General features: G+C 42.8%; 1 protein-coding gene across 3 annotated transcripts; it reads left to right on the top strand.

Moving 5' to 3' along the window:
• The first annotated feature begins 1,001 nt into the window (after positions 1-1,001).
• Positions 1,002-9,835, top strand: Fam217a (family with sequence similarity 217 member A). Of its 3 annotated transcripts, XM_055595204.1 has the most exons (7): positions 1,002-1,124; positions 1,640-1,736; positions 4,232-4,313; positions 4,433-4,446; positions 5,222-5,296; positions 5,382-5,449; positions 8,314-9,835. In XM_055595204.1, the coding sequence occupies exons 1-7, from the start codon at positions 1,096-1,098 to the stop codon at positions 9,536-9,538; spliced, it is 1,590 nt and encodes a 529-aa protein (XP_055451179.1). In that variant the 5' UTR covers positions 1,002-1,095; the 3' UTR covers positions 9,539-9,835. The 3 variants fall into 3 exon arrangements, with proteins under 3 accessions (XP_055451179.1, XP_055451178.1, XP_055451177.1); XM_055595203.1 differs by lacking the exons at positions 1,002-1,124; positions 1,640-1,736; positions 4,433-4,446 and having other exon boundaries at positions 4,004-4,313; XM_055595202.1 differs by lacking the exons at positions 1,002-1,124; positions 1,640-1,736; positions 4,433-4,446 and having other exon boundaries at positions 4,004-4,313; positions 5,379-5,449.
• Positions 9,836-12,748: the final 2,913 nt, after the last annotated feature.

The following is a 12,748-nucleotide window of genomic DNA, read 5'->3' as shown; positions in this document are numbered from 1 at the left end:
TCTGTGGGCCAGGATGTGGCTACCAGACAGGCCTACTGGCCAATGCAAGAGTCCTCAAGCCCACCCCAGAAGATCTGTGAAGCTTTACCAGGGCCAAGATGGCCCAGAGGTCTCTAGGAAGCTGAGGAGAACCTTGGGAAGAAAAGCAATGGAGGAAGGCCTCGGGAGGCCATAAAAGGCCTAAAAGATCCCAGAAAGTTTTAGGCCTGAGAAGGACTGGGGCTAGTCTAAAAGGCTCCAGAAGTTTCACAGAGGACTTAAGGCCTAGCAAGGCCTGACAGGCGTGGAAGGGGAGGGGGTGGGGAGAGAGAAAGGCTGCCTCGAGGGTGCCTTCAGGGGTTCAGGCAGGCCTGGGTGGACCATTGCGGTGGTTGCTGGGCAACATGTCCTCGAGCAGCCCGGCCTGGCCGGGGTGCGACCCCGCTGGAGGCACCCCCGGCCTGCAGCTGCTGCTCCCCCTCCCTGTCCTCCCACCACAGGAAGACTGAGGTCCGGCCGGCGACCGCGGTGAAGCTGTTCGCGCAGCATGAGGAGCCCGCGCCCCCGGCTGGAGGCAACGAAAAAGACAACGACGGCCAGTCCACGTGGGCCTTTGAGGCGGACGAGTAAGAGCCCTAGCCACCCTCGAGGACTCTGATGTCCTGGGCCAGGATGCCGGCCACAGTCAGGAGGGAAGGGTGACCTGCCTTCCCGGTCCACCGGACGCTAAGGCTGCAGAACCGGCCACGGAAGGTCCCCTAGTTTCCAGCCCTTCCTCCGGACCGGTGTCCTGCCTTCCTGGGCGGCACACTCTTGGGTGATCCCTAGCTTAGCAGCCTGCTGCTTTCTGCACTGTCGCAAGTGATCACTGCCTGTCGGTTCACAAACTACCTGAACTAAAAATATTTCCTGGAGACAAGACTTTATAACTATCAGCAGCTCTACAGGCAACTACAGTGATTTGTAACTTTTCTGATTATCCAGACCTTAATCCAGTGATTGCATTATATAGCTCTCTATCGAATATTTTTTTATCTTAAAGACCACTGGGGAGTTTAGACACCAGAGTTTGGTATTAGAAAATGCCCGGCCCTCTGAGCTTTTTAGTGAAACATCATGGGATTCCTGCCCTGCCTATACAAAAGGTTAGTTTTGCTTTCAGGTGGGGCCCGTTTTGTTTTGAATGACTGAAAGTAGGCTTGGGGTCTGTTTTTAAATTTGAGATAACTTACTTTGTGTTTCTATAATTTGTTTTACATTCTTACCTGACATCTAATCTCTGGCATTCATTTCCTAATAATCGGTTGATTAGGTCTTGCAATGTATTTATTTATTATTGTTATTCATTATTATTTATTTATTTTTATTTATTATTATTTATCATTGTTATTTATTTATTTGTTTGTTTGTTTGTTTGTTATTGTGCCTGGACTGGTCTGGCTTGCAGTTTGTTTCTGGTGTCATGTGGTTCCCTGCTCTGCTTTCTAAGCTGTTTGTGGTTGGTGGTGTGGTGGTTGTGGTGGGATTAGAACCCAAGGTCTTTGACACTGAGCTACACTTCTAGCCCTTCTGTAAGCATTATTTCTTAAGAAAACTCAGGCTTCTTTGTATATAAATGTCAAACCTTCCCCTAAGTGTACCTGTTCCACCACCTTTATAGGACTTTAAGGGGACAGAAGAGCAGCACCAACAAAATGGGAAGAAAAAATGATGAGAACTGTGGCACCAACCTGCACATGTCAAGCACCTTTCAGGAGGTATGGCAGTGCTCTTGATTTGGAGACTTCGGATGGCAGGGACATAATCCCAGACAGAGTCTTACTGTGGAGATAACCCTCTGCCTTTCCTTTGTGAAGAGTTTCTGCTAAGCTTTTTTCCCTTAGCAGGGTTTGACTTGCAGGGCACTCTTTTTCTTTTAAAAAAATGGAAACAATCTCATTAAGGATGGCACTTTGTGGGCAGAGTACCAGGAGTCTTATGAAAGAAGGGGGAGATAGAAAGACCTGGAGAGGACAGGAGCTCCACAAGGAAAGCAACAGAACCAAGATATCTGGGTCCAGGGGTCGTTTCTGAGACTGATATTCTAACCAAGGACCATGCATGGAGATAACCTAGAACCCCTGCTCAGATGTAGCCCATAGTAGCTCAGTATCCAAGTGGGTATCCTAAGGGGAACAGGGATTGTCTCTGATATGAACTCAGTGGCTGGCTCTTTGATCACCTCCCCCTAAGGAGGGAGGAGCCTTACCAGGCCACAGAGGAAGACAATACAGCCAGTCCTGATGAGACCTGATAGGCTAGGTTCAGATGGAAGGGGAGGAGGACCTCTCCTATCAGTGGACTTGGAGAGAGACATGGGAGAAGAGGAAGGTAGAGTGTGATTGGGAGGGAGCTACAGCTGGGATACAAAATGAATAAACTGTAATTAATATAAAAAAAGGATGGCACTTTGTTATCAACTAGGCAGTGCTCTCCTTATTTTCTCCCACGTATTTTTGTTACAAATCAATAAAGGTGTTTGGGATACCAAAGACATAGACGTGTCCCAACTCTTGAGACACTGGCAGTCAAGCCTTCTTTACCATACCATATGCCACCTTGGTTAGGAGTATAAATAAACAGCTCAATTGTCTCAACATCTCCTTCCCATTTCAACATAAGGATAGGTTTTTGGCTTTTTTTTTTTTTTTTTTCTTTTTCTCACGTGACATTTTGGACACCATTTTCCTAGGAATATATAGCAAAAAGAGGCTTGAGCATCTACTGGGCTCTTTCCAAAATGCCAATAGTTGGTTCTCACTTTCTTTCTTCTCCTCCTCTTCCTTTTCCTCCTCATCTTCTTCTTCTCTTCCTCCTTCTCCTCCTCCTCCTCCTCCTCCTCCTCCTCCTCCTCCTCCTCCTCCTCCTCCTCCTCCTCCTCCTCTTTGTTTTTGAGACAGGGCTTCTCTGTGTAGCCCTGACTGGCCTGGACTTGATTTGTAGACCAGGCTGGCTAGAACTCACAGTGATCAACCTGCTTCTGCCTCCTTAAGTGCACAACCATACCTGTCTGCTCACTTTTCATTTTCTTAAAGGGAAAATTTATTCTTTATTTTTATGGGTATGTGTATTTTGCCTTAAAGCCAGAAGAGGCTGTCAGAGCCCCAGAAGTGGTGTGACAGACAGTTGTGAGGTAGGAATTAGGGTCCTCAGGAAGAACAGTCAGTGCTATTCACGCTGAGCCACCACTCCAGTCCCTCACCCTCATCTTGATGAACTAGAATCTGTAGTGTTGTTTTTTTTTTCCCCCAAGTGCTTAAGGCCAAATAGAAATCTTAAGCGTGATACTCAAGTGCTCCAATACTTATCTACACCCTTCACCCTCAATTATTCTTTTTGAAAGCTCCCCATTCAGGTGCTTCTCTTGAAGAGACTAGACATTACTTATATTACTCCAGACATCAGAATATTGTCAGTTTTATTTTCAAAATCTCTAAAGATGGATAGTCTTCTACCTCCTTTACACCTCCAACTATCCATCCTCTCTGTGGGTAAATTAAATCTTCATACTCTAATGAAGTGTGTTTTTCCTTCCATAGTACAGAGATGCTGCCTAGTAACAACTAACATTTCATTTGCTTAGAGATTCGCTGGCAAAAGTTTTTGTCAGCCAAAGACCCTCACCGCTGTCTCCTTTGCAGAAGAAAGTACTGGAATCACCTTCTACACTCACCCTAGTTTCTCCCAGAACATCTACCCAAGAGTAGATATTGGTACTTTTCACTTTTTTTTTCTTTCAAAAAAATATCTACTATGTGTTTCCTAACACCTGAAATCCAGAATCAGTAATAAACGGCTTAGCACTGACTATCACACAAGGACTGGAGATTTTCTGTGTTTGATGGACGACGCTGTGGGCTCTCAGACCTGGCACTCAGTCTCCAGTGCTTGATGAATGTGCCATCAGGCACCACCATGCACCAGGAACGCACTGAATGGGATGGTTTGTTGTATTTTAAAAGTCAGTACTGAAGACCTACATGTCCCTCCTTTTTAACAAAAGCACATGTCGTAAAAGCATTTCCACTTCCTGCCTGACGAGCTGGTGATGGTTTGGTGACAGGATGCACACACTCCTCAAAGAAGTGCTGGTAGCCTCTAAGGAGGAGGCAGAGGGAGCCCCATATCATGCTTTTTACCCAGAGAACATGTAAAATTGTATGATCAAACTTTTAAACATCAGAACTAACTTTATCCATAAACATTGTTTTAGACTCTCTGTCAGTGCAACTTGGAATCAGAAGAGCTCCTTGCTGAAAATGAAAGGTTCTCACCAGAAGAGGATGGTGCACCAGGTAGTAAGAAGCCCTGGATGTGTACATTATACACAAGACTTGCACAGATTAAAGGATTTTAAAACTTAACCTATTTTATATAACTATTAATTGACATTTTTTCATATACATTCTTTCAGGCAAAAGTAACAAGGTAAGGATGTTTGGCTTAAAGTAATTCATTAAATATACTGCTTGGAATTTTTTTTTTTTTTTTTTTGCATGCTCTTTAAAATTTTTCTTTATCCCAAAGCTAAACTTGAAATTTTATTTCCAGAGAGTTCTTTAAATGTATAAGTTCAAACCTTTGCTATTTTACAGGGTTGTAAACTGGTCATTAAATGGCTATTTTGAATGGGTCTGGTAATACAGGCCTGTAAACCCAGGTGTTTGGGAGGATGGGCAGAGGGATGTCTGTGGTACAGTTACTTCAGGAATGCTTGAGCGACCTAGCAAGACTCTGTCTCAAAGTAAGAATCAAGAACATAGCTGTAGGTAAAGCTCAGTGGGAGAGCGCTTGCTGAGAAAGTGCAAGGCCCTCGTGTCAACCCCCAGTGTCACAAAAGAAAGAAAACCCAACATCTTCATATTAACTTTTAGTACAATGTTGTAAACTGAACTTGGCAGTAGTAAATGAAGTTTTCTACTCCTTGTCAAAAGTTTTAAGTGTGTGCCCTAAAATGTCTTGAAGTATTTGAAATAGTCAATATGCGCTTTTTTGTGTGTGTGTGTGTGTGGTGAAAATAATCTTTCCATGTATCCTTTATGACAACATGTGAAACATTTGACTGTAAAAGTATTATCAGTGGTATCTGAGTCTCACTAATTACCAGTGCCGATAACAGCAAGTTGGGAGTACACTGGATTTTACTTAGGACGTGAACAGCAAACAGGACTGTGCTCGACTCAGGTCTCCCGTTGCCTTATAGAACCATCTGGAAACTCTGTCAGAACAGCTGTTGCTGCAGTTGACCGTATCGGAGCATGCTCACAGTAGAGCGCAGGTGTGATTTCTTCCTCCCCTCTTTATAACTGCTGTTGACACCCTCACAGCTTGCAAACACTGTGTGTATTTTCTTCTATTAGCAGAACAGTAACCAAGGGGGATTTCATATGTGGAATTCTCCTGTTAATAAAGGAAATACCATGGATAGCAGGTAAGAGAAATATCTATATATTTATATATGGTTTTTGTTTGTTTTGTTTGAGATAGATAAGGTCTTACTGTGTGGGCGTGGCTGGCCTGAACCTTGGAAGTCCTCCTCCCAAGGGCTGAGATTAAAGGCATGTGCCACCTAACCCAGAAGGAAATAGATTTTTTAATATTCAACTGAAATAAATGTAAATATACTTATTAAGTATGTGAGTTATAAGGATCAAGTACAACCAGGAAAAATATCCTCTGCAAATAATAGGAAATTGCAGAAATTCACTCTATTGTAGCGAGTGAGTGCAGGCAGCCAAGCCAGCCAGTGTCGTGTACTGAACCCTTACACTGAAGTGCACATGCATTGAGCTGGCCTTATGTTAGAGGGAAAGGAAACGTGACACAGAGGTGCAGTTCGCTATGCTGGGCTTGACTTAACTACCTACATGGAAACTCTCAACTCTCCTGGAAGTCTGGCAAGATAGACAGCCACCGGCTTTCCTCTTTCACAGAGGCCAACATCGGGGTATGGTGACCGTTAAGAAACTTGCCAAAGTCACACATTAATGGTGGCAGAACAAGGTGTGGACATAGCTTACAGCAAGCCCACAGTCAGGGCAGCAGTATCCTCCTCTCACAGGTTTGAATTCTTATTTTCTGGTTGATTACACTGTGTTAGCAGCCAGACTGCTTCGTAAGGATTCAGGTTGTGAGATATGATTAAGACCTTTCGCTGGGCACTATGTCGCTTCACACACAGGATATCCTAGTTAATGGCCATCCTAAGTTGTGGTCCTCTTCAATATATGTGTAACAGTAGAGTGGCTCATGGGGGAGTGAACATTGTCCCCTGGTCAGAGCACTTCCTGCATGAGCCCCAGAGCAGAGCTTGCCTTGTGTTAAAGCTCCAGGGCACAACCACAGCGACAGGGACTGTAGGAACTAAGTCCTAATGGAATAGCAGTGCTGAAAGAGATAAGGAAGTCTGCTTTCACCAGAAAGAATTCTGCTGGGAACCAGGACTTCAGCTTGGCCGACAAATGAAGGGCACTGCATTTGATCAAAGGAGCAAGCACCAAGTGTGGCAGCATGGTGCAATGGTTAGGATACAGCATGAAGTTCTACCAGTCACAGCTATGTGACTTAGCCACTCTCTACCAGTGAATGTGGACATTAATCTCACTTTGGCATGTTCTGAGGAGTAATTAGAAGAGCGTGTTTAGTAGCCATCCATGTTTTAGATATTGTGTAGGCTTTGTTGTAGAGACAGGAGTTTGGTATCAATGAAGTCCTTTACCAGGAGTTTTCTCCTCAGTCTGTTATCAACAGGAAGTAACAGGAACTTACCTTTAGTGGGTATAAATGTTTAGAGTCCTGTCCTAAGAAGAACCTACTTCTCAGAGCACTCTGAGATGCGCTTTGCCATCTCAATGGGGCTCTCACTCATGCCGAAGGCTTCCCTTCCCGATTCTCCTCTCTTCTCACTCACTGCATGGGCTGGTCACAGTCTGTTCACAGCAAACGATTTTTTCAACAGTGTTTCAAAAGGAAGGTGGGCATTCTTGGTATTTAGCTAAGTGAACATTTTAGTCACTTTTGCTAGAAATGAGAGTATTTTTTAAAGACTTAAATTGTTATTTTTATTAAATGTTGGACATGAAAGAACTGAGAACTAAGTAGGTGCACCAAATCTTTCAATGTTAGTATTTCTAGTTATCCTCCCTTCCTCTCTCCAGCTCTCTCATCTTTCCTCCCTTCCTTCCTCCCGAGTCCCCTGCCTGTGTGTGTGTGTGTGTGTGTGTGTGTCTGTGTCTGTGTGTCTGTGTGACTACTATCCAGGCTAGACTCAAACTCTTAGGCTCAACCTGTATGACTCAGTGCCTTAGTTTCCTGATTAGCTAGCGGCTACAGGTGCTACCTGCTCTCAAGCTATCTTTAAAACAAGCAAATGTACAAACAACAAAAGGAAACCTAACCAGAAACCCAATGTCCTATGGTCTGGTTCCCCCCACCCCTCATTTTCTCTATTACTTTTTCAGTATTACTTTAATATAATACCTAGAGATTTTACTCTTAAGAGGACATTAGAAGAAAATTACCAGGGACGACATCTAGGATGAATTTTGATTGACAGATTGTTGAGTTCATTGTTTGACAAAATAATTTTTAAAAACCAGTTCTTAACATAGACATCTTTTAAATAAGTAACATACATACATTCTTTAAAACTTTCGTCTACCTCAGGGTCAGTAGGTATTTCACTGTAATTTCAGTGCTACTCAAAGCTACAAGGAGCCTTTCTCCAGTTTCCTCGCCATCGACAGTCACTTTAGTTGCTTTCTCCTAACAGCAGTTAGTCATTTTAAGGTAGCATAAAGGACTTCATTGTGTTTGCAAGAGTTGCCCATTAGTTTTCTAATGTGTTTTCTAAGACATTTATGTAGTTGCATCTAATTCAAGCATACTTGGAAACTAACATTTTCTTTAGAGGTAGCTCCACACACGAATGCTATTGGGAACTAAATAATAACCTATCTTTGATAAAGGTTACTAATATTTTTAGAGGGTTTTTTTTTTTTTTTTACATGTATGAGTATATTTGCCTGCATGTTTGCATGTGTGCCATAAGAGTGCCTGGTGCCCATGAAGGTAAGAAAAGGACACTGGGTCTACTGAAGCTAGAATTATGGGTGGTTGTGAGGTACCATGTAAGTGCTGGAAACTGAGAACCTAGGTCCTCTACAAGAGCAAATGCTCTTAATTGCAGAGCCATTTCTCCAGCCTCACCATTTAATAGCATTTTAATTCTAATCAACAAACCACTAGTTAATTAAGTCTTTTTTTTTTTTTTTTTTTTTTTTTTTTGTCTTAAAGAGAATTCAAAAAATCTTCAGTGGAAACCAGCTTTAATGCAGCCAACAGTCCCAGGCTCTTCACTCTAAACCACTCATTAGCAAGTATTCCGGGTTTGATGAACAGCAAGCAAGTTAGTTCTTATCCTGGTCACTCAATGCCGGCAGGCCTCTGCTGGCCTTATGCTGATGGAGACTTTCTTAAGGATAAAAATGAGTTTCGTATTAACTCATGTTCAGCCATGGAAAACAACATTAGTGACCCTTTATCTGCTTCAAATTGTTATCTCAAAGGCAAAAACAGCAGTGTGGAGGAAAATGTCACAGATGAAAGTGACTTATCTGAAAATGAGAAAATGAATTACTCTTTGCTCAACTATTTTAAAAAGATGGACCTGAACTTAAAGCCAGAAAATATCGAACATGTAGAGAGATCTCTCACAGAAGCAAATGAAGCAGCTGTATATGCTGACTTTCTCCCTACTCCTTTCAACACTCTGGACTTGCACAGATTCGCTCTCTCAAAATGTGAAAGCTGGAAGTCAGTAGTGGACCCTCCAGAAAGCTCCATTGAGCGTATAATAACTCGTTTATTGGAACTGGAAAGATTACAACATATGACCATACAAAAAGAGAGGCCAAGGCTACAAAGTACTTTCTGTAGCTCAATGTTTTCAATGGCAGAACGACCCTCTTCCTCTAAAGCCATTGCACTGAAAGCCAGGCCACCAAAGCTCCCTGACACATTGACTCTACAGACTCCTGGCATAGATAAAAGTCGAGACAAGAGAAAAAACAATTCTGGTTCTGGCAAGCCAGAACAAACTGTTTCCAAATGGAACTGGAGCAGTGCTAGCAAATGTAAGTCGAACTCTAGATCATTGCTAAAATGTCCATCTACTGCAAAACAGTGTGCTGTGACTCATGATGACTTCAAGAATTCTAAAAACTCCATTTTAAACCCCTGCCAGGAACTCCCACCCAAGCCTACTACTACCCAAGTAACTCAACCACTGGCTAAAGTGGTCTCAATAAGATGTCTCCCGCCAAGGTCCCCAGTGCCAGTTTCACCCATACCCCTGTCTTTTCCAGAAAATCCTAAAGAAGAAGTTAAAGCGTCAAGGACCAAAAAGAAACTTCACCGAAAAAGCATACTACAGAGCAGACCTTTCTACATTCAGAAGCGGAAGTGCTTATCACCTCCACTTATAATCAAGGGCAAGTGCTCGCCCACTGACCAAAAATAGCCTCCATACATCCTGATGTGAGCAAATCTAGTCAATGAAACCCAGCTAAACCACGGCTCATCATTGAGACACAGGTATTAGAAACAAAAACCTCACCCTTACAAAGTAACTCCTTGATATTATATGGGGTAGAACTTGTGAATGTCACTGCTGTCTCTATATACAGTCAAGGGCTTCCTCACTGACACTGACAATCCTCTGTATGTTATTCTTTGAAGAAATATCTCATTTAGTAAAGCAAACTATCAGAAGACTGTTCTTTTGTTGTAATTGTTTTCCAATATGATTCCATCATCAATAAATGGGACAATTGATTTATTCTACTGAGGTTATTGCCTTATTCTAATATATATAGTCAGGTAAGAGTTGCAATTCCCTGAAGTGATTTTCTTAGTCCTTTTTTTTACTACAGCTCTAAAAGGAAAGGTGTCCTGGCAGTAGGGAGCCAAGGAATACCACAGAGTCACACCACAGAACAAACCACACAAAAAAGATTAAGAAAAAAAAAAAAAAAAAAAACTAAACAAAAAACCCAGAAGGGTGGCTTCCTCTGCTGGGGAGAGAAGCAGCCTAGAACTGAGTGAAAGGGAGGCTTTTTAGGAGGAGCCTTTCAGGATGGCCTGGGTTTGTTGGGATTTTGGGGCTGACCCTGGGGCAAACTCAGGAGGGGCTGAATCTAGTCCTTAACGCTTGAGTATTCTGAGGCATGGGGCCTGGAGGCTGGAGGTTCTTAGCGGCACGACCTGGCCACTCGCACTTCTGGAGGGCCTTAGACTTTTTTCCTCAGCACCTTTCCCTTTCCTTCTTCATCTCCACAAACCTATCATTCTAGCCTTTTGGCCTTTGCTTGGTTCTGCAAAGCTGTTATTTGGAACTGAGGAGCTGGCCTGATGACTTGGGTTTGACCCCTGGAACCCACATTTGAAGGCGACAACATGAAAGTCTCCATGTGTGCATTTGAACACTTGCACATGTACAATGCTGATACTGCTAGAAGTCACTTTGCTTAGCTGATGTGCCAGATCCTTACAGGCATGGCAGTCCAGCACTTGGCCACTGACACTATCCTTAGCTGCAGTGCAGCCTGCATGCTATATATTGCACTTGCTTGCTGCAAGCTTTCCATTTCCTCTCCACCATAGACATCACAGTGGTATCACTTCTTTTTTTGAGCCCCAGTACAGGCTTGCATGTGAAATAACCCTTTCCTACTTGGACCTTATAGCTTTGAAATATTGCAGAAAAACTATGATCATTCATAGCCCCCATAGTACCCAAAAATAACATTGCTAGAATTCTCTCCTGAAAGGCTCTGGATGCATGTGTATTGGCTCTGGTTATTAGAAACTAAACAGCTAAAATTTAACTCATGAGCGGGCAAGAGAGGCAGATCCTGAGGTTGATGATATTTATTGCATCTAAGTATCAGGAAAACAAGTAGAGCCCTGGCTTCAGCTGCAACCTTCCGGAAGAATGTCTGGGAGTGGGATCCACAGACAATTCAACTGCCCAAACAACTTGAGAAATGTAATGATTTGGTATCACAGTCAGGATGTATATGAGGAGGGGTACCCTGTAAAGTAGATGAGTTCCAATCAGTTTTTCTTAAACATTAAAAAGTAAAAACATTAGTACTTTAGATACCATCAAAGATACAGAATGAAGTAAAAGGTGTGCCTCATCCCCTACCTACCATTGCTACATGTAAATAGGTGTGTGTGAGAGAGGGAATACTGCAACGGAGATGGGTGATGGGAACTGAGTGGATTCAAATGTATGTTGAAGAAACTTAATAAGGGTCCATTGTGTCCTCTTGTTTGCCATTAGTCAAGGAGTTAGGTTCAAATGGTTTTCTTAAACACAGGTCACTAGGCAGCCTCAACCTGCCGGCCAGCCTAAACAGAAAATTACAATGGGAACCTTTACAAAATCACTTTGGAGCCTCTGCTGCTAGACCATTCCACAGCAAGACCCAATAAGACTAGTTAGCTTCAATTCAACCTTAATTAACCCAGCTAAGATCAACACACTTCACTCTTCTACACCACCCAATCCTGCATGTACTATAGACTTATTTGTTCCTTGTTTTTAAAAGCTGTAAACATTTCCTTAAAAGAAAATGAGGAAACAGAATTGAAGGGTAAGAATGTCCAACAGGTCTAGTTTTCACACAGCTGTTGGGGGTTGTGCTGATGCTTGTATTTTGATGCTAATTACTGGCCCCCCAAGATTTGGTTACTGCCCTATCCATGTTGTGTAAGCCTGCCAAGGACATTATTCCTGATTGATTAAATGGCCTAAAACCTGGGCAGGGCATAGGCATGGCTAAGGTTCCCTGGCTTTGGGTTCAGGAGAATCATAGGAAACAGATAGGAAGAAGGAAGGAGGGTATCATGATGTTAGTATGGAGAAGGTACATTGTGGGCCAGAAAAAAAGATTCCAAGAATGGCGAGGACAGAGAAAACATGAAGATGAAAAACATAAGCAAGTATTTATAAGATTACGAATGGAAGGTAGCCCAGAAAGGAATGTTTAAGGCAGATGGCATTGGATGGGGGCTGGGAAGTGGATGGAGAGGTTATTGATAGCATTGGTGGAAATACCTGCTCAGTCCAAGGTAAATAAGGCAATTATAAATCTAACAGGTGTCTGTGTCTTATTATTGTGACAGCAGGTTAAGTAATAGCACCCTAATAATTACAGGGCAAATATAACTTTATATAGCCTGACAATAGTAATGAGCCAAAGGACTATACCTAACGCTCTGAAGACTTTTGGATGTTTATTTGTGTGCACACACATGTAAAGGGCAAAGGTTGATGCTGGGTGTCTTCCCATGTTACTTTCCAATTTATCTCTGAGGCAGGGTCTAATTCTGTAAGACAGCAAGTCCAGAGGGTGTCCTGTGTCCACCCTCCCAGCAGCACTGGGTACAGAAACAAACCAGTGTCCAGCTTTTATTGTGGGTGCTGGGAATGTGAACTTGGGTCCTCATGCTTTTAAGACAAGCACTTTACTTACTGAGTGAGCCATCTTCTTAGGCCCCTCTTCTGCAATTGTTGGGTAAAACTTCCCATTTAAATTTAATGAACAAGCATGTCTGAGTAGAGGTTCTTTTCAAAGCACATCTGCCATTAGTGAAACAGGAGCTTAGAAATAATACCAGGTAAGAATGGTGACTATGAAGAAAACTTCAGTAGACAATATGA

This window comes from Psammomys obesus, unplaced genomic scaffold (genome assembly GCF_907164565.1).
Source record: "Psammomys obesus unplaced genomic scaffold, mPsaObe1.curated_primary_1811, whole genome shotgun sequence".
Lineage (NCBI taxonomy): Eukaryota > Metazoa > Chordata > Mammalia > Rodentia > Muridae > Psammomys > Psammomys obesus.
This window is presented reverse-complemented; position numbering and strand designations above follow the sequence as displayed.